The sequence below is a fragment of the Pseudophryne corroboree genome, chromosome 1 (assembly GCF_028390025.1).
Source record: "Pseudophryne corroboree isolate aPseCor3 chromosome 1, aPseCor3.hap2, whole genome shotgun sequence".
NCBI lineage: Eukaryota > Metazoa > Chordata > Amphibia > Anura > Myobatrachidae > Pseudophryne > Pseudophryne corroboree.
In genome coordinates this window covers 295374869-295400487 of record NC_086444.1, presented here as the reverse complement: position 1 = coordinate 295400487, position 25619 = coordinate 295374869, and the positions used below count along the sequence as shown (strand labels likewise).

Sequence of the window (25619 nt, the reverse complement as noted above, 5' to 3'; positions counted from 1 at the left end):
CTGACTTTGACACTATAGTGTTATAAATATAGAGATATGGTTACATTGTTTTATTCTGAATATGTATTTACTTGAAAAATAGACAAGGCAAGTTTTACATGTTTTAATTCACAGTAAAAGCACTAGCATTATTTTATTTTATGTACGTTTGAAATACATTGTGTGTCTTAAAAGCCAAATCATGTGGTTTTTGTGAACAGGTGGAGCTAACAAAACCCCTTCTCCCAGTACAGTCATAAAAATATTTTTCTGTCCATTCTTTCAATCCAAACCAAGTAGCATTCTTGGTTATATATGACTTGCTGCAAGTAAGAGTTGTAATTGTAACTAATCTATAGTCTAGCGTGGAGACCACATGGGGGGGGAGGGGGTGTTCTTTCTCCCCTATGTCCTTTTATTTCTGCATGTAGAGTTCAGGAACGTTAGATGCTGCATGTAGCTAGTGTACCAAAATGTAGATCCTACACACTTCACATTTATATGAACCCACAGCTATTGGCCGCAAGTGTGACACCAGCCATATAGTACAAGTTGGGACATCACGAAGGATCACTAAGACGCTGCAGCTTCCCTAGTCCTACAAATAACAGTCAGCTGCATTCTGCCCTGTATATGGATTACATGAAGAAATGTACAAGGAACAAAGGTGTTGTGGATCCATCTCAGTAACTGCTCATCTCCCACGTAACACTATAATGGCATTACCAAATTGTGTGTAAAAGTATTACTGCAAATAGAGTCATCTACTCGAGTTACATAGGTCGGAGATATTTTACTCACAACGCTATGAAAATCAAGAAATTCACAAAAATATAGAAAAACAAAGATGTAATTGATGATACTTGTTATAATACACACAGATGAGCAGCTAAATGCCAAGTAAAAGATGTCAGAGATAAATCACATGTAGGGTTACAGTCTTATAGGCCCTACACACTGGCCGATATTCCTCAAAGATATGAACGATCTCGTTCATTATTGAACGAGATAACGTTTATATCTTTGAGTGTGGAGGCATCAGCGATGAACGATGCGCGGCCCCACGCTCGTTCATAGCTGGTGTCCCGTCGGCTGTGCATGCAGGCCAATATGGACGATCTTGTCCATATTTGCCTGCACTTCAATGGAGCTGGGTGACGGGGGGAGTGAAGAAACTGACATGGCTGTATTCAATTCAAATCGGATTTCCCGATTTGTCGGATTAACGGGAGTTTAAGGTCGAATCCAGATTCAACCAATTCAATCATACTCCCGTTTATCCGACAAGTCAGAAAATCTGACTTGTCGGAAAGCACGTAAGCCATCGATCCACGTGTTTTGTCGGATTCGTGGCCAAATCAGACAGGTTCTACCCAGTTTCCGACAATGTCAATCAGACTTTAAAAAAAGTTGCATTGGCGGGAACGGTCAAAACCTGTCGGATTTGGCCTCTAATTGAATACTGCATTGTCGGATCCTTTCCGTCGGAAAGGATCAGACAAGCATTGAATACACCCCATAATGTGAATATAAGAAACACAATGGTCACAGTAACCTAATAAACGCACAATCACAGTGCACAGATTAAATAGTAACATATTTCTTTTAGCTCAAATTGTTTGTTAAATTCAAGCAATCAGAACACTTCCATAAAAGGTTTTTGAATTAAAGCGTAGTGCACTAAAAACAAGAGATGGGTACACACAATGATGTTTCGACCAGCAGACGGGCTCTCCTGTACACACTGAACGATATATCGTGCAACCTCGCAATATATCGCTCGCGGTCGCAATCCAATACATGCCGTCATTTGCCAGATCATCCCATCAGGCGGAAAGTACGCCGCCGGGACAACCTGACAAAAACCTGAGAGTTGCACAGTAGTGAGTACCCACTAGACAATGTACCCGATATGTCGGTCCAATACGCCAGATCAGGCGACATATTGCCTAGTGTGTGCCCAGCATTACATAACCTACCTAGCACCCTAAAACTATAACGGTCATTTCAATTAACAGCAGCCTTAATGGATCTCTTTACTGACAGATACAGACATCCTCAATATGGGGAAAGGCAGCTGCTCTGAAAACTGTGCCTGGGTAGCAAAGGAGGACACCTTCTTTATGCTGTGGTATGCTGTAGACAAGATCGCCCACTAACTAATGTGTAGAAACAATGACTGCAGTAGTTGTAAAGACACCCGGTAAGGGTGACAAATATCAAACATAACCCTTACAGACTAAAATTATTAAATAGTATTTCCTTATATAGCTCTACGTCCTTACGTCGGTGCATTTCTCGGTACAAGATGGTGAGTGCCTGCAAGGAGTTGTCGTCAGTAGGCTCCAGAGCTGCTACCTCTTGTGCAAGTACAAAGGCTTCATCTTGCTTCCCAGTTCTCTGTAACCCAATGGCTTTGAGGACCTGAGACACATAATAAGTGAGAGTTACTAAACAATAACATCTAGAATTGAATGAAAACAGAAGTGGATTTGGAGCTCCAAAATGATTAACTTTCCAGAATACAGTTAGCAACTTTCATTGGGTTTTATCAAGCAGAATATATTTATTGGTGCATACCTTAGCACAGTGCAGATCTTTATGCTTCTTGAGCAGTTTCTCAGCCTGCTGGATGGCCATTTTGTTGTTCCCATTGTCCAGGTAATCTAGGACACAAACACATCATTATTCATCATTACTGGTGCACAGGATTATATTTGCCCCTGCAGCACACAATTATTTCATGCACACAAGCCACAAAATGTAACAGTGCCATTAATGAATGTATGAAGTGCATTTCATACTGTATGAAGCAACAATGACACCACAACCTCCGTGCATCAGTGCCACAAGAGGAACACCGGGAGTCTGGTCCCTCCACTATCCACAGCATCCCACTTGCCTCCATAAGCTTCTTTGCCATCAAATGCAGAATTGGGGAGGCAGGGGATGCGTACACTATCCGCTGCTCAAATAATATTTACTTATGTGTACCCCAGTACTAGATGTCTTTACCAGAGCTCCACCATTCCGGTAAGTGCCCTGGCTGGGATGGGGGAAGAGGGGACGAGGGATTCAAAAGTTAGCAGAAAGACCTATCACATTTGATAAGTAGTCACACTCATTTGCCACTGTCATTTAATTATATACAGTGCATCCGGAAAGTATTCACAGCGCTTCACTTTTTCCACATTTTGTTATGTTACAGCCTTATTCCAAAATGGAATAAATTCATTTTTTCCCCCTCAAAATTCTACACACAACACCCTGTAATGACAACGTGAAAAGTTTTTTCTGAGATTTTTGCTAATTTATTAAAAATAAAAAACTAAGTCAAATGTACATAAGCACTCACAGCCCTTGCTCAATACTTTGATGCAGCTTTGGCAGCAATTACGGGTGTGGATCATTAGATCGACAGTGTTTAGGTCGACCACTATAGGTCGACATGTGCTAGGTCGACAGGTCAAAAGGTTAACATGAGGTTTTTTTTAGTGTCGTTTTCTTCGTAGAGTGACCGGGAACCCCAATTAGTGCACCGTGTACCCTCGCATGGCTCGCTTCGCTCCCCATGCTTCAGGCCAGGTGCTTCGCTCGGCACAGATTACCGTTCCAGTCGTAGTCCACGTGGATCGTTAAGTATGAAAAAGTTAAAAAATATAAGAATTTACTTACCGATAATTCTATTTCTCATAGTCCGTAGTGGATGCTGGGGACTCCGAAAGGACCATGGGGAATAGCGGCTCCGCAGGAGACTGGGCACAAAAGTAAAAAGCTTTAGGACTACCTGGTGTGCACTGGCTCCTCCCCCTATGACCCTCCTCCAAGCCTCAGTTAGGATACTGTGCCCGGACGAGCGTACACAATAAGTAAGGATTTTGAATCCCGGGTAAGACTCATACCAGCCACACCAATCACACCGTACACATTGTGATCTGAACCCAGTTAACAGCATGATAACAGAGGAGCCTCTGAAAAGATGGCTCACAACAACAATAACCCGATTTTGTAACAATAACTATGTACAAGTAATGCAGACAATCCGCACTTGGGATGGGCGCCCAGCATCCACTACGGACTATAAGAAATAGAATTATTGGTAAGTAAATTCTTATTTTCTCTAACGTCCTAGTGGATGCTGGGGACTCCGAAAGGACCATGGGGATTATACCAAAGCTCCCAAACGGGTGGGAGAGTGCGGATGACTCTGCAGCACCGAATGAGAGAACTCCAGGTCCTCCTCAGCCAGGGTATCAAATTTGTAGAATTTAGCAAACGTGTTTGCCCCTGACCAAGTAGCTGCTCGGCAAAGTTGTAAAGCCGAGACCCCTCGGGCAGCCGCCCAAGATGAGCCCACTTTCCGTGTGGAATGGGCTTTAACAGATTTTGGCTGTGGCAGGCCTGCCACAGAATGTGCAAGCTGAATTGTACTACAAATCCAACGAGCAATCGTCTGCTTAGAAGCAGGAGCACCCAGCTTATTGGGTGCATACAGGATAAACAGCGAATCAGATTTTCTGACTCCAGCCGTCCTGGAAACATACATTTTCAGGGCATTGACTACGTCCAGCAACTTGGAATCCTCCAAGTCCCTAGTAGCCGCAGGCACCACAATAGGCTGGTTCAAGTGAAAAGCTGAAACCACCTTAGGGAGAAATTGAGGACGAGCCCTCAATTCTGCCCTGTCCGTATGAAAAATTAGGTAAGGGCTTTTATAGGATAAAGCCGCCAATTCTGAGACACGCCTGGCTGAAGCCAGGGCTAACAGCATTACCACTTTCCATGTGAGATATTTTAAGTCCACAGTGGTGAGTGGTTCAAACCAATGTGATTTTAGGAATCCCAAAACTACATTGAGATCCCAAGGTGCCACTGGAGGCACAAAAGGAGGCTGTATATGCAGTACTCCCTTGACAAACGTCTGAACTTCAGGAACAGAAGCCAGTTCTTTTTGGAAGAATATTGACAGGGCCGAAATTTGAACCTTAATGGACCCTAATTTGAGGCCCATAGACAGTCCTGTTTGCAGGAAATGCAGGAAACGACCCAGTTGAAATTCCTCTGTAGGGGCCTTCCTGGCCTCGCACCACGCAACATATTTACGCCAAATACGGTGATAATGTTGTACGGTTACATCCTTCCTGGCTTTGATCAGGGTAAGGATGACTTCATCCGGAATGCCTTTTTCCTTCAGGATCCGGCGTTCAACCGCCATGCCGTCAAACGCAGCCGCGGTAAGTCTTGGAACAGACATGGTCCCTGCTGGAGCAGGTCCTTTCTTAGAGGTAGAGGCCACGGGTCTTCCGTGAGCATCTCTTGAATTTCCGGGTACCAAGTCCTTCTTGGCCAATCCGGAGCCACGAGTATAGTCCTTACTCCTCTCCTTCTTATGATTCTCAGTACTTTTGGTATGAGAGGAAGAGGAGGGAACACATACACTGACTGGTACACCCACGGTGTTACCAGAGCGTCCACAGCTATTGCCTGAGGGTCCCTTGACCTGGCGCAATATCTGTCCAGTTTTTTGTTGAGGCGGGACGCCATCATGTCCACCTTCGGTTTTTCCCAACGGTTCACAATCATGTGGAAGACTTCTTGGTGAAGTCCCCACTCCCCCGGGTGAAGATCGTGTCTGCTGAGGAAGTCTGCTTCCCAGTTGTCCACTCCCGGAATGAACACTGCTGACAGTGCTATCACATGATTCTCCGCCCAGCGAAGAATCCTTGCCACTTCCATCATTGCCCTCCTGCTTCTTGTGCCGCCCTGTCTGTTTACGTGGGCGACTGCCATGATGTTGTCCGACTGGATCAACACCGGCTGACCCTGAAGCAGAGGTCTTGCCTGACTTAGGGCATTGTAAATGGCCCTTAGTTCCAGGATATTTATGTGAAGTGACGTTTCCATGCTTGACCACAAGCCCTGGAAATTTTTTCCCTGTGTGACTGCTCCCCAGCCTCTCAGGCTGGCATCCGTGGTCACCAGGACCCAATCCTGAATGCCGAATCTGCGGCCCTCTAGGAGATGAGCACTCTGTAACCACCACAGGAGAGACACCCTTGTCCTTGGAGACAGGGTTATCCGCTGATGCATTTGAAGATGCGATCCGGACCATTTGTCCAGCAGATCCCACTGAAAAGTTCTTGCGTGGAATCTGCCGAATGGAATCGCTTCGTAAGAAGCCACCATCTTTCCCAGGACCCTTGTGCATTGGTGTACTGACACTTGGCCTGGTTTTAGGAGGTTCCTGACTAGGTCGGATAACTCCTTGGCTTTCTCCTCCGGGAGAAACACCTTTTTCTGTACTGTGTCCAGAATCATCCCTAGGAACAGCAGACGTGTCGTCGGAATCAGCTGCGATTTTGGAATATTTAGAATCCATCCGTGCTGTCGTAGTACTACTTGAGATAGTGCTACTCCGACCTCTAACTGTTCTCTGGACCTTGCCCTTATCAGGAGATCGTCCAAGTAAGGGATAATTAAGACGCCTTTTCTTCGAAGAAGAATCATCATTTCGGCCATTACCTTGGTAAAGACCCGGGGTGCCGTGGACAATCCAAACGGCAGCGTCTGAAACTGATAGTGACAGTTCTGTACCACAAACCTGAGGTACCCTTGGTGAGTAGGGCAAATTGGGACATGTAGGTAAGCATCCTTGATGTCCAGAGACACCATATAGTCCCCTTCTTCCAGGTTCGCTATCACTGCTCTGAGTGACTCCATCTTGAACTTGAACCTTTTTATGTAAGTGTTCAAGGATTTCAGATTTAAAATGGCTCTCACCGAGCCGTCCGGCTTCGGTACCACAAACAGCGTGGAATAATACCCCTTTCCCTGTTGTAGGAGGGGTACCTTGATTATCACCTGCTGGGAATACAGCTTGTGAATGGCTTCCAATACCGCCTCCCTGTCGGGGGGAGACGTTGGTAAAGCAGACTTCAGGAACCGGCGAGGGGGAGACGTCTCGAATTCCAATTTGTACCCCTGAGATACTACCTGCAGGATCCAGGGGTCCACTTGCGAGTGAGCCCACTGCGCGCTGAAATTCTTGAGACGGGCCCCCACCGTGCCTGAGTCCGCTTGTAAGGCCCCAGCGTCATGCTGAGGACTTGGCAGAAGCGGGGGAGGGCTTCTGTTCGTGGGAAGAGGCTGTCTGCTGCAGTCTTTTTCCCCTTCCTCTGCCCCGGGGCAGATATGAGTGGCCTTTTGCCCGCTTGCCCTTATGGGGACGAAAGGACTGAGCCTGAAAAGACGGTATCTTTTTCTGCTGCGAGGTGACTTGGGGTAAAAAGGTGGATTTTCCAGCCGTTGCCGTGGCCACCAGGTCCGATAGACCGACCCCAAATAACTCCTCCCCTTTATACGTCAATACTTCCATATGCCGTTTGGAATCCGCATCACCTGACCACTGACGTGTCCATAACCCTCTACTGGTAGAAATGGACATCGCACTTACTCTTGATGCCAGAGTGCAAATATCCCTCTGTGCATCTCGCATATATAGAAATGCATCCTTTAAATGCTCTATAGTCAATAATATATTGTCCCTGTCTAGGGTATCAATATTTTCAGTCAGGGAATCCGACCAAGCCACCCCAGCACTGCACATCCAGGCTGAGGCGATTGCTGGTCGCAGTATAATACCAGTATGTGTGTATATACTTTTAAGGATATTTTCCAGCTTTCTATCAGCTGGTTCCTTGAGGGCGGCCGTATCTGGGGACGGTAACGCCACTTGTTTTGATAAGCGTGTGAGGGCCTTATCTACGCTAGGGGGTGTTTCCCAACGCGCCCTAACCTCTGGCGGGAAAGGGTATAATGCCAACAACTTTTTAGAAATTAGCAGTTTTTTATCGGGGGAAACCCACGCTTCATCACACACCTCATTTAATTCATCTGATTCGGGAAAAACTACGGGTAGTTTTTTCACACCCCACATAATACCCTTTTTTGTGGTACTTGTAGTATCAGAAATGTTCAAAACCTCCTTCATTGCCGTGATCATGTAACGTGTGGCCCTACTGGAAAATAAGAATTTACTTACCGATAATTCTATTTCTCATAGTCCGTAGTGGATGCTGGGGACTCCGTAAGGACCATGGGGAATAGCGGCTCCGCAGGAGACTGGGCACATCTAAAGAAAGCTTTAGGACTATCTGGTGTGCACTGGCTCCTCCCCCTATGACCCTCCTCCAAGCCTCAGTTAGGATACTGTGCCCGGACGAGCGTACACAATAAGGAAGGATTTTGAATCCCGGGTAAGACTCATACCAGCCACACCAATCACACCGTACAACTTGTGATCTGAACCCAGTTAACAGCATGATAACAGAGGAGCCTCTAGAAAAGATGGCTCACTACAGCAATAACCCGATTTTTTGGTAACAATAACTATGTACCAGTATTGCAGACAATCCGCACTTGGGATGGGCGCCCAGCATCCACTACGGACTATGAGAAATAGAATTATCGGTAAGTAAATTCTTATTTTCTCTAACGTCCTAAGTGGATGCTGGGGACTCCGTAAGGACCATGGGGATTATACCAAAGCTCCCAAACGGGCGGGAGAGTGCGGATGACTTTGCAGCACCAAATGAGAGAACTCCAGGTCCTCCTCAGCCAGGATATCAATTTTGTAGAATTTTACAAACGTATTTGCTCCTGACCAAGTAGCTGCTCGGCAAAGTTGTAAAGCCGAGACCCCTCGGGCAGCCGCCCAAGATGAGCCCATCTTCCTTGTGGAGTGGGCATTTACAGATTTTTGGCTGTGGCAGGCCTGCCACAGAATGTGCAAGCTGAATTGTACTACAAATCCAACGAGCAATAGTCTGCTTAGAAGCAGGAGCACCCAGCTTGTTGGGTGCATACAGGATAAACAGCGAGTCAGATTTCCTGACTCCAGCCGTCCTGGAAACATATATTTTCAGGGCCCTGACAACGTCTAGCAACTTGGAGTCCTCCAAGTCCCTAGTAGCCGCAGGCACCACAAATAGGTTGGTTCAGGTGAAACGCTGAAAACACCTTAGGGAGAAAATGAGGACGAGTCCTCAATTCCGCCCTGTCCGAATGGAAAATCAGATAAGGGCTTTTTCAGGATAAAGCCGCCAATACTGACACGCGCCTGGCCCAGGCCAGGGCCAACAGCATGACCACTTTCCATGTGAGATATTTTAACTCCACAGATTTAAGTGGTTCAAACCAATGTGACTTTTGGAACCCAAAACTACAGTGAGATCCCAAAGTGCCACTGGAGGCACAAAAGGAGGCTGTATATGCAGTACCCCTTTTACAAACGTCTGAACTTCAGGGACTGAAGCTAGTTCTTTTTGGAAGAAAATTGACAGGGCCGAAATTTGAACCTTAATGGACCCCAATTTCAGGCCCATAGACACTCCTGTTTGCAGGAAATGTAGGAATCGACCCAGTTGAATTTCCTCCGTCGGGCCTACTGGCCTCGCACCACGCAACATATTTTCGCCAAATGCGGTGATAATGTTTTTCGGTTACATCCTTCCTGGCTTTGATCAGGATAGGGATGACTTCATCCGGAATGCCGTTTTTCCTTCAGGATCCGGCGTTCAACCGCCATGCCGTCAAACGCAGCCGCAGTAAGTCTTGGAACAGACAGGGTCCTTGCTGGAGCAGGTCCCTTCTTAGAGGTAGAGGCCACGGATCCTCCGTGAGCATCTCTTGAAGTTCCGGTTACCAAGTCCTTCTTGGCCAATCCGGAGCCACGAATATAGTGCTTACTCCTCTCCATCTTATCAATCTCAGTACCTTGGGTATGAGAGGCAGAGGAGGGAACACATACACTGACTGGTACACCCACGGTGTTACCAGAGCGTCTACAGCTATTGCCTGAGGGTCCCTTGACCTGGCGCAATACCTGTCGAGTTTTTCCCAACGGTTTATAAACAAGTGGAAGACTTCTGGGTGAAGTCCCCACTCTCCCGGGTGGAGGTCGTGCTGAGGAAGTCTGCTTCCCAGTTGTCCACTCCCGGAATGAATACTGCTGACAGTGCTATCACATGATTTTCCGCCCAGCGAAGAATCCTTGCAGCTTCTGCCATTGCCCTCCTGCTTCTTGTGCCACCCTGTCTGTTTACGTGGGTGACTGCCGTGATGTTGTCCGACTGGATCAACACCGGCTGACCTTGAAGCAGAGGTCTTGCTAAGCTTAGAGCATTGTAAATGTCCCTTAGCTTCAGGATATTTTTGTGAAGTGATGTCTCCAGGCTTGACCATAAGCACTGGATATTCCTTCCCTGTGTGACTGCTCCCCAGCCTCGCAGGCTGGCATCCGTGGTCACCAGGACCCAGTCCTGAATGCCGAATCTGCGGCCCTCTAGAAGATGAGCACTCTGCAACCACCACAGGAGGGACACCCTTGTCCTTGGTGACAGGGTTATCCGCTGATGCATCTGAAGATGCTACCCGGACCATTTGTCCAGCAGGTCCCACTGGAAAGTTCTTGCGTGGAATCTGCCGAATGGGATTGCTTCGTAGGAAGCCACCATTTTACCCAGAACCCTTGTGCATTGATGCACTGAGACTTGGCTCGGTTTTAGGAGGTTCCTGACTAGCTCGGATAACTCCCTGGCTTTCTCCTCCGGGAGAAACACCTTTTTCTGGACTGTGTCCAGGATCATCCCTAGGAACAGAAGATAAGTCGTCGGAACAAGCTGCGATTTTGGAATATTGAGAATCCAATCGTGCTGCCGCAACACTACCTGAGATAGTGCTACACCGACCTCCAACTGTTCCCTGGATCTTACCCTTATCAGGGAATTGTCCAAGTAAGGGATAACTAAAATTCCCTTCCTTCGAAGGAATATCATTATTTCGGCCATTACCTTGGTAAAGACCCGGGGTGCCGTGGACCATCCATACGGCAGCGTCTGAACTGATAGTGACAGTTCTGTACCATAAACCTGAGGTACCCTTGGTGAGAAGGGTAAATTTTGACATGAAGGTAAGCATCCCTGATGTCCCGAGACATCATGTAGTCCCCTTCTTCCAGGTTCGCAATCACTGCTCTGAGTGACTCAATCTTGAATTTGAACCTCTGTATGTAAGTGTTCAAAGATTTTAGATTTAGAATCGGTCTCACCGAGCCGTCCGGCTTCGGTACCACAACAGTGTGGAATAATACCCCGTTCCCTGTTGCAGGAGGGGTATCTTGATTATCACCTGCTGGGAATACAGCTTGTGAATGGCTTCCAAAACTGTCTCCCTGTCAGAAGGAGACATCGGTAAAGCCGACTTTAGGAAACGGCGAGGGGGAGACGTCTCGAATTCTAATTTGTACCCCTGAGATATCACCTGAAGGATCCAGGGGTCTACTTGCGAGTGAGCCCACTGCGCGCTGAAATTCATTGAGACGGGCCCCCCACCGTGCCTGATTCTGCTTGTAAAGCCCCAGCGTATACGGAGGGCTTGGCAGAGGCGGGAGAGGGTTTCTGTTCCTGGGAACTGGCTGATTTCTGCAGCCTTTTTCCTCTCCCTCTGTCACGGGGCAGAAATGAGGAACCTTTTGCCCGCTTGTCCATGAAAAGACTGCGCCTGATAATACGGCGTCTTCTCATGTTGAGAGGCGACCTGGGGTACAAACGTGGATTACCCAGCTGTTGCCGTGGCCACCAGGTCTGAAAGAGCGACCCCAAATAACTCCTCCCCTTAATAAGGCAATACTTCCAAATGCCGTTTGGAATACGCATCACCTGACCACTGACGTGTCCATAACCCTCTACTGGTAGAAATGGACAACGCACTTAGACTTGATGCCAGTCGGCAAATATTCCGCTGTGCATCACGCATGTATAGAAATGCATCTTTTAAATGCTCTATAGGCAAAAATATACTGTCCCTATCTAGGGTATCAATATTTTCAGTCAGGGAATCCGACCACGCCAACCCAGCACTGCACATCCCGGCTGAGGCGATTGCTGGTCGCAGTATAACACCAGTATGTGTGTAAATAAATTTTAGGATACCCTCCTGCTTTCTATCAGCAGGATCCTTAAGGGCGGCCATCTCAGGAGAGGGTAGAGCCCTTACAAGCGTGTGAGCGCTTTATCCACCCTAGGGGGTGTTTCCCAACGCACCCTAACCTCTGGCGGGAAAGGATATAATGCCAATAACATTATAGAAATTATCAGTTGTTATCGGGGGAAACCCACGCATCATCACACACCTCATTTAATTTCTCAGATTCAGGAAAACTACAGGTAGTTTTTCCTCACCGAACATAATACCCCTTTTTGGTGGTACTCGTATTATCAGAAATGTGTAAAACATTTTTCATTGCCTCAATCATGTAACGTGTGGCCCTACTGGAAGTCACATTTGTCTCTTCACCGTCGACACTGGAGTCAGTATCCGTGTCGGCGTCTATATCTGCCATCTGAGGTAACGGGCGCTTTAGAGCCCCTGACGGCCTATGAGACGTCTGGACAGGCACAAGCTGAGTAGCCGGCTGTCTCATGTCAACCACTGTCTTTTATACAGAGCTGACACTGTCACGTAATTTCCAACAGTTCATCCACTCAGGTGTCGACCCCCTAGGGGGTGACATCACTATTACAGGCAATCTGCTCCGTCTCCACATCATTTTTCTCCTCATACTGGTCGACACAAAAGTACCGACATACAGCACACACACAGGGAATGCTCTGATAGAGGACAGGACCCCACTAGCCCTTTGGGGAGACAGAGGGAGAGTTTGCCAGCACACACCAGAGCGCTATATATATACAGGGATAACCTTATAGAAGTGTTTTTCCCCTTATAGCTGCTGTATAGTTAATACTGTGCCTAATTAGTGCCCCCCTCTCTTTTTTTTAACCCTTTCTGTAGTGTAGTGACTGCAGGGGAGAGCCAGGGAGCTTCCCTCCAACGGAGCTGTGAGGGAAAATGGCGCCAGTGTGCTGAGGAGATAGGCTCCGCCCCTTTTTCACGGACTTTTCTCCTGCTTTTTTATGGATTCTGGCAGGGGTTAAATGCATCCATATAGCCCAGGAGCTATATGTGATGCATTTTTTGCCATCCAAGGTGTTTTTATTGCGTCTCAGGGCGCGCCCCCCCCCCAGCGCCCTGCACCCTCAGTGACCGGAGTGTGAAGTGTGCTGAGAGCAATGGCGCACAGCTGCAGTGCTGTGCGCTACCTTGTTGAAGACAGGACGTCTTCTGCCGCCGATTTTCCGGACCTCTTCTGCCTTCTGGCTCTGTAAGGGGGCCGGCGGCGCGGCTCTGGGACCCATCCAAGCTGGGCCTGTGATCGTCCCTCTGGAGCTAATGTCCAGTAGCCTAAGAAGCCCAATCCACTCTGCACGCAGGTGAGTTCGCTTCTTCTCCCCTTAGTCCCTCGATGCAGTGAGCCTGTTGCCAGCAGGTCTCACTGAAAATAAAAAAACCTAAACTAAAACTTTCACTAAGAAGCTCAGGAGAGCCCCTAGTGTGCACCCTTCTCGTTCGGGCACAGAGATCTAACTGAGGCTTGGAGGAGGGTCATAGGGGGAGGAGCCAGTGCACACCAGATAGTCCTAAAGCTTTCTTTAGATGTGCCCAGTCTCCTGCGGAGCCGCTATTCCCCATGGTCCTTACGGAGTCCCCAGCATCCACTTAGGACGATAGAGAAAATAAGTTTCTTTCCTCACCGTCGACACGGGAGTCAGTGTCCGTGTCTGGGTCTGTGTCGACCACCTGAGGTAACGGGCGCTTTAGAGCCCCTGACGGTGTTTGAGACGACTGTACAGGTATTAACTGATTTGCCGGCTGTCTCATGTCGTCAACAGTCTTTTGTAAAGTGCTGACACTATCACGTAATTCTTTCCATAAGACCATCCAGTCAGGTGTCGACTCCCTAGGGGGTGACATCACTAACACAGGCAATTGCTCCGCCTCCACATAATTTTCCTCCTCATACATGTCGACACAACGTACCGACACACAGCACACACACAGGGAATGCTCTGATAGAGGACAGGACCCCACTAGCCCTTTGGGGAGACAGAGGGAGAGTTTGCCAGCACACACCAGAGCGCTATATATATACACAGGGATAACCTTATATAAGTGTTTTTCCCTAATATAGCTGCTGTATATATTTATATGCCAAATTAGTGCCCCCCCCTCTCTTGTTTTACCCTGTTTCTGTAGTGCAGGACTGCAGGGGAGAGTCAGGGAGCCTTCCTCCAACGGAGCTGTGAGGAAAAAATGGCGCCAGTGTGCTGAGGAGATAGGCCGCCGAAAAAGGGGCGGAGCCTTTCTCCCGCTTTTTTATGTAAAAATTGGCAGGGGTTAAATACATCCATATAGCCCAGGAGCTATATGTGATGTATTTTTTGCCAAAAAAGGTGTTTTTATTGCGTCTCAGGGCGCCCCCCCCCCAGCGCCCTGCACCCTCAGTGACCGGAGTGTGAAGTGTGCTGAGAGCAATGGCGCACAGCTGCAGTGCTGTGCGCTACCTTATAGAAGACAGGAAGTCTTCTGCCGCCGATTTTACGGACCTCTTCCGTCTTCTGGCTCTGTAAGGGGGACGGCGGCGCGGCTCTGGGACCCATCCATGGCTGGGCCTGTGATCGTCCCTCTGGAGCTAATGTCCAGTAGCCTAAGAAGCCCAATCCACTCTGCACGCAGGTGAGTTCGCTTCTTCTCCCCTTAGTCCCTCGGTGCAGTGAGCCTGTTGCCAGCAGGTCTCACTGAAAATAAAAAACCTACTTTAAACTTTTACACTAAGCAGCTCAGGAGAGCCCCTTAGCCTGCACCCGTCTCGTTCGGGCACAAAAATCTAACTGAGGCTTGGAGGAGGGTCATAGGGGGAGGAGCCAGTGCACACCAGGTAGTCCTAAAGCTTTTTACTTTTGTGCCCAGTCTCCTGCGGAGACGCTATTCCCCATGGTCCTTTCGGAGTCCCCAGCATCCACTAGGACGTTAGAGAAATAAGAATTTACTCACCGGTAATTCTATTTCTCGTAGTCCGTAGTGGATGCTGGGAACTCCGTAAGGACCATGGGGAATAGCGGGCTCCGAAGGAGGCTGGGCACTCTAGAAAGATTTATGACTACCTGGTGTGCACTGGCTCCTCCCACCATGACCCTCCTCCAAGCCTCAATTAGGACTCTGTGCCCGGACGAGCTGACATAATAAGGAAGGATTTTGAATCCCGGGTAAGACTCATACCAGCCACACCAATCACACCGTACAACTCGTGATACTATATCCAGTTTGACAGTATGAAAACAACTGAGCCTCTCAACAGATGGCTCAACAATAACCCATTAGTTAGCAATAACTATTTACAAGAATTGCAGACAATCCGCACTTGGGATGGGCGCCCAGCATCCACTACGGACTACGAGAAATAGAATTACCGGTGAGTAAATTCTTATTTTCTCTGACGTCCTAGTGGATGCTGGGAACTCCGTAGGGACCATGGGGATTATACCAAAGCTCCCAAACGGGCGGGAGAGTGCGGATGACTCTGCAGCACCGAATGAGAGAACTCCAGGTCCTCCTCAGCCAGGGTATCAAATTTGTAGAATTTTGCAAACGTGTTTGCCCCTGACCAAGTAGCTGCTCGGCAAAGTTGTAAAGCCGAGACCCCTCGGGCAGCCGCCCAAGATGAGCCCACCTTCCTTGTGGAAAGGGCATTTACAGATTTTGGCTGTGGCAGGCCTGCCACAGAATGTGCAAGCTAAATTGTACTACAAATCCAGCGAGCAATAGTCTGCTTAGAAGCAGGAGCACCCAGCTTGTTGGGTGCATACAGGATAAACAGCGAGTCAGATTTTCTGACTCCAGCCGTCCTGGAAACATATATTTTCAGGGCCCTGACAACGTCTAGCAACTTGGAGTCCTCCAAGTCCCTAGTAGCCGCAGGCACCACAATAGGCTGGTTCAGGTGAAACGCTGACACCACCTTAGGGAGAAACTGGGGACGAGTCCTCAATTCTGCCCTATCCATATGGAAAATCAGATAAGGGCTTTTACATGATAAAGCCGCCAATTCTGACACTCGCCTGGCTGAAGCCAAGGCCAATAACATGACCACTTTCCACGCGAGATATTTCAGATCCACGGTTTTTAGTGGCTCAAACCAATGTGATTTTAAGAAACTCAACACCACGTTGAGATCCCAAGGTGCCACAGGAGGCACAAACGGGGGCTGAATATGCAGCACTCCTTTCACAAATGTCTGAACTTCAGGTACTGAAGCTAGTTCTTTTTGAAAGAAAATCGACAGAGCCGAGATCTGTACTTTAATGGAGCCTAGTTTTAGGCCCATATTCACTCCTGCTTGCAGGAAATGCAGAAATCGACCTAGTTGAAATTCCTCTGTTGGGGCCTTTTCGGCCTCGCACCATGCAACATATTTCCGCCATATGCGGTGATAATTATTTGCCGTAACATCTTTCCTGGCTTTAATAAGCGTAGGAATGACTTCCTCCGGAATGCCCTTTTCCTTCAGGATCCGGCGTTCAACCGCCATGCCGTCAAACGCAGCCGCGGTAAGTCTTGGAACAGACAGGGCCCCTGCTGTAGCAGGTCTTGTCTGAGCGGCAGAGGCCACGGGTCCTCTGAGATCATCTCTTGAAGTTCCGGGTACCACGCTCGTCTTGGCCAATCCGGAACCACGAAATTGTGTTTACTCCTCGCTTTCTTATTATTCTCAATACCTTTGGTATGAGAGGCAGAGGAGGGAACACATAAACCGACTGGTACACCCACGGTGTCACTAGAGCGTCCACAGCTATCGCCTGAGGGTCCCTTGAACTGGCGCCATATCTTTTTAACTTTTTGTTGAGGCGGGACGCCATCATGTCCACCTGTGGTTTTTCCCAACGGTTTACCAGCATCTGGAAGACTTCTGGATGAAGTCCCCACTCTCCCGGGTGGAGGTCGTGTCTGCTGAGGAAGTCTGCTTCCCAGTTGTCCACTCCCGGAATGAACACTGCTGACAGTGCTAGTACATGATTCTCCGCCCATCGGAGAATTCTTGTGGCTTCTGCCATTGCCATCCTGCTTCTTGTGCCGCCCTGTCGATTTACATGGGCGACTGCCGTGATGTTGTCTGACTGGATCAGCACCGGCTGGTGTAGGAGCAGGGATTTTGCTTGACTTAGGGCATTGTAAATGGCCCTTAGTTCCAGATTATTTATGTGAAGGGAAGTCTCCTGACTCGACCATAGTCCTTGGAAGTTTCTTCCCCGTGTGACTGCCCCCCAGCCTCGAAGGCTTGCATCCGTGGTCACCAGGACCCAGTCCTGTATGCCGAACCTGCGGCCCTCTAGAAGATGGGCACTCTGCAGCCACCACAGTAGAGACACCCTGGTTCTTGGAGACAGGGTTATTAAGCGATGCATCTGAAGATGCGATCCGGACCATTTGTCCAACAGGTCCCACTGAAAGATTCTGGCGTGGAACCTGCCGAAAGGAATTGCTTCGTAAGAAGCTACCATCTTTCCCAGGACCCGCGTGCAGTGATGCACCGATACCTGTTTTGGTTTCAGGAGGTCTCTGACTAGAGATGACAACTCCCTGGCTTTCTCCTCCGGGAGAAACACTTTTTTCTGGACTGTATCCAGAATCATACCCAGGAACAGTAGACGTGTCGTCGGAACCAGCTGTGACTTTGGGATATTCAGAATCCAGCCGTGCTGGTGCAGCACTTCCTGAGATAGTGCTACTCCCACCAACAACTGTTCCTTGGACCTCGCCTTTATTAGGAGATCGTCCAAGTACGGGATAATTAAAACACCCTTTTTTCGAAGGAGTATCATCATTTCCGCCATAACCTTGGTAAATACCCTCGGTGCCGTGGACAGTCCAAACGGCAGCGTCTGGAATTGGTAATGGCAATCCTGTACCACAAATCTGAGGTACTCCTGGTGAGGATGGTAAATGGGGACATGCAAGTAAGCATCCTTGATGTCCAGGGATACCATGTAATCCCCCTCGTCCAGGCTTGCAATAACCGCCCTGAGCGATTCCATCTTGAACTTGAATTTTTTATGTATGTGTTCAAGGATTTCAAATTTAAAATGGGTCTCACCGAACCGTCCGGTTTCGGCACCACAAATAGTGTGGAATAGTAACCCCGGCCTTGTTGAAGTAGGGGTACCTTGATTATCACCTGCTGGGAATACAGCTTGTGAATTGCCGCTAGCACCGCCTCCCTGTCTGAGGGAGCAATCGGCAAGGCAGATTTTAGGAACCGGTGGGGTGGAGACGCCTCGAATTCCAGTTTGTACCCCTGAGATACTATTTGAAGGATCCAGGGATCTACCTGTGAGCGAGCCCACTGATCGCTGAAATCCTTGAGGCGGCCCCCCACCGTACCTGGCTCCGCCTGTGGAGCCCCACCGTCATGCGGTGGACTTGGAAGAAGCAGCGGGGGAGGACTTTTGCTCCCGGGAACCTGCTGTTTGTTGCAGCCTTTTTCCCCTACCTCTGCCTCTGGACAGAAAATACCCGCCTTTTCCACGCTTGTTTTTCTGGGTCCGAAAGGACTGAACCTGATAAAACGGCGCCTTCTTAGGCTGTGAGGGGACATGGGGTAAAAATGCTGACTTCCCAGACGTTGCTGTGGAAACTAGGTCCGAGAGACCATCCCCAAATAATTCCTCACCCTTGTAAGGCAAAACTTCCATGTGCCTTTTAGAATCTGCATCTCCTGTCCACTGGCGAGTCCATAAGCCTCTCCTAGCAGAAATGGACAATGCACTTACTTTAGATGCCAGCCGGCAGATTTCCCTCTGTGCATCTCTCATATATAAGACTGAGTCTTTGATATGGTCTATGGTTAGCAGAATCGTGTCTCTGTCTAGTGTGTCAATATTTTCTGACAGTTTATCTGACCACGCGGCGGCAGCACTGCACATCCATGCTGACGCAATAGCTGGCCTAAGTATAATGCCTGAGTGTGTGTATACAGACTTCAGGATCGCCTCCTGCTTTCTATCAGCAGGTTCCTTGAGGGCGGCCGTATCCGGAGACGGTAGTGCCACCTTTTTAGACAAACGTGTGAGCGCTTTATCCACCCTAGGAGGTGTTTCCCAACGTGACCTATCCTCTGGCGGGAAAGGGAACGCCATTAGTACCTTCTTAGGAAACCAATTTTTTATCAGGGAAAGCCCACGCTTCTTCACACACTTCATTTAATTCATCTGATGGGGGAAAAACTACGGGTAGTTTTTTCTCCCCAAACATAATACCCTTTTTAGTGGTACCTGTATTTATATCAGAAATGTGTAACACCTCTTTCATTGCCTCAATCATGCAGTGAATGGCCTTAGTGGGCATCAGGTTAGACTCATCGTCGTCGACAATGGTGTCAGTATCAGTGTCGACATCTGCGTCTGCGATCTGAGGTAGCGGGCGTTTCAGAGCCCCTGATGACCTTTGAGACGCCTGGACAGGCACGAGCTGAGAAGTCGGCTGTCCCACATTTGGCATGTCGTCAAATTTCTTATGCAAGGAGTCTATACGTGCACTCATTTCTTTCCATAAGCTCATCCACTCAGGTGTCTGCCCCGCAGGGGGTGACATCCCTTCTAAAGGCATCTGCTCCGTCTCCACATCATTTTCCTCATCAAACATGTCGACACCGCCGTACCGACACACCGCACACACACAGGGAATGCTCTACAGAGGACAGGACCCACAAAAGCCCTTTGGGGGGACAGAGTGAGAGTATGCCAGCACACACCAGAGCGCTATATAATGCAGGGACTAACTGAGTTATGTCCCCTATAGCTGCTTTTCTATATAAATGTATACTGCGCCTAAATTTAGTGCCCCCCCTCTCTTTTTTTACCCTTTTCTGTAGTGTAGACTGCAGGGGAGAGCCAGGGAGCTTCCTTCCAGCGGAGCTGTGAGGGAAAATGGCGCCAGTGTGCTGTAGGAGATAGCCCCGCCCCTTTTCCGGGGAGTATTCTCCCGCTTTTTCCTATATTCTGGCAGTGGTATTTTCCACATATATAGCCTCTGGGGCTATATATTGTGGTATTTTTGCCAGCCAAGGTGTTATTATTGCTTCTCAGGGCGCCCCCCCCCAGCGCCCTGCACCCTCAGTGACCGGAGTGTGAAGTGTGTGTGAGGAGCAATGGCGCACAGCTGCAGTGCTGTGCGCTACCTTGGTGAAGACTGATGTCTTCTGCCGCCGATTTTCCGGACCTCTTCTTGCTTCTGGCTCTGTAAGGGGGACGGCGGCGCGGCTCCGGGACCGAACACCAAGGACTGGGCCTGCGGTCGATCCCTCTGGAGCTAATGGTGTCCAGTAGCCTAAGAAGCCCAAGCTGGCTGCAAGCAGGCAGGTTCGCTTCTTCTCCCCTTAGTCCCTCGCTGCAGTGAGCCTGTTGCCAGCAGGTCTCACGGAATATAAAAAACCTAATTTCTATACTTTCTTTCTAAAGGCTCAGGAGAGCCCCTAGTGTGCATCCAACCTCGGCCGGGCACAAAATCTAACTGAGGCTTGGAGGAGGGTCATGGTGGGAGGAGCCAGTGCACACCAGGTAGTCATAAATCTTTCTAGAGTGCCCAGCCTCCTTCGGAGCCCGCTATTCCCCATGGTCCTTACGGAGTTCCCAGCATCCACTAGGACGTCAGAGAAAAAGAAAAAAAAAGTGAAAAACTCATGTCAACTTTTTGACCTGTCGACCTAGAAACAGTGCATCTTTCCAGATGCACTGTAATACAATACAGTAACACACTTTATGGATAAAGAGAACACCCCACTAACTTATGGTAAAACAAGGGCGAGATATTTGTAGAAGGTAAGGTAATAGTATTCACACCGCGCGCTACCCGATTTTTTTAAGGGCAAAATCCGCCCTGCCCTTTCTGCGGCGCCCTGCAAGAACAGCCAGCCGCTTTCTGCCCTCCCAGTGTGTAAAGATGCCGTGTGCATGCGCGCGGCATCCATTCACGCTGTGAGAGAGCTTGGGGGAAGCCCAGCACCACCGTAGGTGCTGGGCACGCCCCCAACAGTGACACCGCCGGCCGCCCACGCCCCCCGTCTGTGGGCTGAACCGCCCACATACATTACATGTATTGACCACGCCCCCTATTTTGCATGGCTACACCCCCTTTTTTACACGCGCGCTTGTGCCCCTCACAGTCCGGCGCCCTGCCCTGCCCGGATCCTAGAGTGAACACTAAGGTAAGTAATGTCTGTTGCAAAAACTAGAGCGCTTGTACAAAATCAGATCTAGCACAAGTTTACATGTAGACATGCTATAAGCTATAAACTTTACAATTGAAGTATTGCATCACTGTTTTAATAATACGCACTGTTGTACAGCAACTCAAATGTATCAAAACAAGAATATTTATATCCCATCAATTAGTAAGTTAATTTAAAAGCTGCTACCAATTGTTTGGCTTGAAATCAGTAACCGTGTATTCTCTAGTCACTACAATAGCTGTTAAAACACATAAGGATCTATATACTAAACCTTGGAGAGTGATAAAATACCAGCCAATCAGCTCCTAACTGCCATGTTACAGGCAGTGGGGCTGATGTATTAAGCCTGGAGACGGCATAAGGAAGTGATAAACCAGTGATAAGTGCAAGGTGATCAGCTCCCGTATGTAAATTAACAGTTAGGAGCTGATTGGCTGGTGAGTTTATCACCTTGCACTTATCACTGGTTTATCACTTCCTTATGCCTTCTCCAGGTTAATACATATGCCCCTACAGTGTTTGAAAAATGACTTTTAGGAGCTTATTGGGGTCGATTCAATTCTCTGACAGTTGATTAGCTCCCGGCGCTATTCAATACAGTGCCAAGTGACACTCAATTGTCTGGAATTCCTCTCTCACCCCCGGGGGATGCGAGAGGAAATCAGACAAAAGTGCTCCGCGGCCGGCGCAAGCCTGATTCTGTCGGGAATCAGCATCGCGGCGGGGAGTTAAGTCGGAGAATGCCCGTTCTCCTGACAAATCAACCTGTTAAGTCTGGGAGAACGGGCATTAGCCGACTTAACTTGAGCTGAATTGAATAGCCACTGGAGCTAATTCCCGGCGCTATTCAACTGTCTGAGAATTTATTCGACCCCATTGTTTGGTACTTTATCTCTGTCCACTTTATCTATACCCAAGGCTTAGTACATAGACCCCTTAATCACTTGAGGATCTTTGTAAGGCTAAAGGGGGGTACGCACCTAGAGATGTGTGCTGAGCGATCTAGCACAGACCGCTCAGCCCACATCTCTCCCCCCGCTCAGCACTTAGTGCTGAGCGGAGGTGGGGGGACGCTCACTTCACACAGCAGTGAAGTGAGCGACCTGACTAGACTGTGCCTGCATGAGGGCACGATCAAGAACCGGTGACAGCGCCGGGCAGGGCCGCTATGGGCATACAAACGGAAAGATCCGTTTTTAATTTCAAAGCAATCTCGTCAGATTGCTTAGAAATTAAAGCACGGACCTCTCCGTGTGTACCCCCCTTAAGAATTTCATGTTTCTATTTAAGCCACAGGATAGTAAAAAAGCGAACAAAGGAACATGGTCTTTTACTAGAAATTTCTGATGCTCTTTTAAACAGGTATTAAACAGGGCGCCGCACCCTGCCCGATTTTTTAAGGGTAAAATCCGCCCTGCCCTTTCTGCGGCACCCTGCTAAAACAGCCGCCCGTTTCCGTTCGCATGGCATCCATTCACGCAGTGGGAGAGAGCTTGGGGAAAGCCCAGCACGGCACGCCCCCAACAGTGACGCCGCCGGCCACCCACGCCCCCTGTAATGACGTCTGCGGGCCGCACCACCCACTTAAATGACGTTTCATGGCCATGCCCTCTGATTTGCGTGGCCACGCCGCCTTTTCGGCAGCTCGCGCACACATGTGCTCCCGCTGTCCTGCGCTCTACATTTTCTAGAGGGAACACTACTGAGATACAGATCAGAGTGCGTAAGAAGCACCAGGGCAAAGAGCAACTGCATGAGTTGTGACAGGTGCAGGGTGCTAGAATGAATATTAGTACGAGATTCAACTGTGGCGTGTGCCGGCAACCAATAGATGGTGCCCAGCAAAGCAATTCAATTGTTGCTCAGTTCAGGCGCAATGGCTGCCGGCACCTACATTTCAACTTGCATCCTTCGGGGCACAAACAGCACTTTTCACAATCGCGCCCAACACTTTTTTCGGGTTTAGCTGCTTTAAACGGCTAAACCAGACCTCCATGGGTGCGTTTAGCGTAAAACAAAACAAACCTGAATTGCGCCCCGCAAACTCCTGTCTGAAGTGATGGGAGTTCGGGTGCACAAAACAACTGAACACCGCACTATGTATGACTTGTTGAGTTACTCTGTTAGTGTTCCAGTGCATAATCACTCTTTGAATATCTGTGTAGAGGCCTGCTTTTTGCTGCTAGGGTAAGCTGTATTTTTGCTGAAGCCGTAGAAGTCCTAGGCAGAGTACACAATGTGTGTGTCAATGTGGACATAGGCCGACAAGGACACCGTTTAAGTGTACCGCTGCCCTTGCCATGCTTCAGGCATGCTATTATATTCCTCCCTCCAGGTCCACTGGGATGGTAAATTATGAACAAGTCTGTTTTTGGGCAAAAAGTCCTTGAAAACACATGTCGGCATTTCAAATGTCAGTATTCTGACTGTCGGCATTTTGAACATGTCAGTATAATGAATGTCGGTATTCTGACCGTATCTGTCTTTTGACTGTCAATGGCTGTCAGGATTATGACAGTCGGTACTGTGTCCATCGACAAATCAACTGCTACTCATGATTTTGTTTATTTTCTCACTAGAGATCAAATTTCTTCTTACTAGCAGCCATTAGTAGGAACTACCTGTTTAAATCACATGTTGGAAATAGAATAGTTCGAGCGATGCAGGTATCAACCTGATTCTGGCGTGTTTGCCCAATGTTTTAAAGCAGCAATAATTTAAGATGCAAAACATTACATTTTGACTTTCAACTTATTGCCGATTTAAAATATTGGGCGTAGTTGCTGGAATCGCATCTATGCTTGCAATCTCTCAGGCTATTACACTACATTTTCCCCATGGGGAGAGATGCAGCAAAGTGAAATATGCAGCCAAACCTCAAAAAAATGCAGTTTCCAGAGGTTTGGCTGCATTCCCCATATGAACCAAGCCCTGGAATCTATCGCATTGGATGCGGTGGCCAATGCCATCTTCAGATGGTGTTGTCTTATAGAAAGCTATGGGCTTCTATTGAACCTCCCCGCTGAGAGAGATCCAACTGGATCCCACCCAGCACCCATGCGGCACTCAACGCGTATGCAGATAGGTCTCCGGGGACTAAATCTGGAAGTCATATCATCACATAGAACAGCTCCTACCGATGGAACTGTCCTTTGTGTTTTTCTTCATGCATATGGTGCTCGTAAACACAGATATGCATGCGGAAAGTAGTGGGATGCATCGCACGCAAAATGCGATGTTTGATGCATACCGTCCACTGTGTTTAAAGGAAGTAGTTGATTTCAAACAGCCATGTTTATTTTGCAGTCAAATATTATCAAAGATGGACATTGAACAGAAAGCAAAAGGAGGCTGATCAGAAGTTATTACCAGAAAAAAAGGAATGATGCCAGTTTTAAAGGAGAAAGAGGAAATGTAGAGCTGCCAAGAAGGTAGATAATAATTTAATCAGTTATCAGGTGTGTTCTCCACTGCTGCTCAAGTACACACCGATCCGTTCATTGCTCCGTCAAATCAGATCATTATTGGATTGCTGTACACCATCTGATTGTGTACCCAATATTACTGTTACCTTCATTCAGTCAGGATTTGTCATTTGACCACTCTCATTAACAATGCTTTTTTGCAGACGAAACTGCAACTTACTGGATATTTTTTGTTTTGTGCACCATTTTCTGTAAACTCTAGAGACTACTGCGTATAAATATCTAAGGAGATACAGTACCTTGCTAAAGTATTCACCCCCCCTTTGCATTTTTCATGTTTTGATGCCTCACAAGCTGGAATTAAAATGGATTGTTTGTAGGTTTGCATCATTTAATTAACAGAACATGCCTACAACTTTGGAGAGTTTTTTTGTTTTTTTTGTGAAGCAAACAACAAATAGGACAATATAACAGAAAACTTCAGCGTGCATAACTATTCGACCCCCAAAGTCAGTACTTTGTAGAGCCACCTTTTGCGGCAACTACAGCTTCAAGTCGCTTTGGATAAGTCTCTATGAGCTTGCCACTGGGATTTTTTCCCATTCCTCAAGACAAAACTGTTCCAGCTCCTTCATGTTGGATGGTTTCCGCAATCTTCAAGTCTGCCACAGATTCTCAATTGGATTGAGATCTAGGCTTTGACTAGGCCATTCCAACACATTTAAATGTTTCTCCTTAAACCACTCAAGTGTTGCTTTAGCAGTATGCTTCGGGTCATTGTCCTGCTGGAAGGTGAACCTCCGTCCCAGTCTCAAATCACAGGTAAACTGAAACAGGTTTTGCTCAAGAATATCCCTGTATTTAGCACCATCAATCTTTCCCTCGACTTGAAACAGTTTAGCAGTCCCTGCTACTGAAAAACATCCCCACAGCATGATGCTGCCACCACCATGTTTCACTGTGGGGATGGTTTTCTTGGTGTGATGGGATGTGTTGGGTTTGCGCCAGGCATAGCGTTTTCCTTGGTGGACGAA

General features: G+C 48.1%; 1 protein-coding gene across 2 annotated transcripts in view; it reads right to left on the bottom strand.

Annotated features, from left to right (window-relative positions):
• Positions 1 to 25619, bottom strand: part of NAA25 (N-alpha-acetyltransferase 25, NatB auxiliary subunit) — a 335868-nt gene that overhangs the window by 266656 nt on the left and 43593 nt on the right. For both annotated transcript variants that reach the window (XM_063964363.1, XM_063964364.1), the window contains exons 2-3: positions 2560 to 2645; positions 2265 to 2403 (exon numbers count right to left, since the gene is read on the bottom strand). In XM_063964363.1, the coding sequence (XP_063820433.1) occupies positions 2265 to 2403; positions 2560 to 2645 (225 nt within the window). The remainder of the gene's footprint in view (positions 1 to 2264; positions 2404 to 2559; positions 2646 to 25619) is intronic.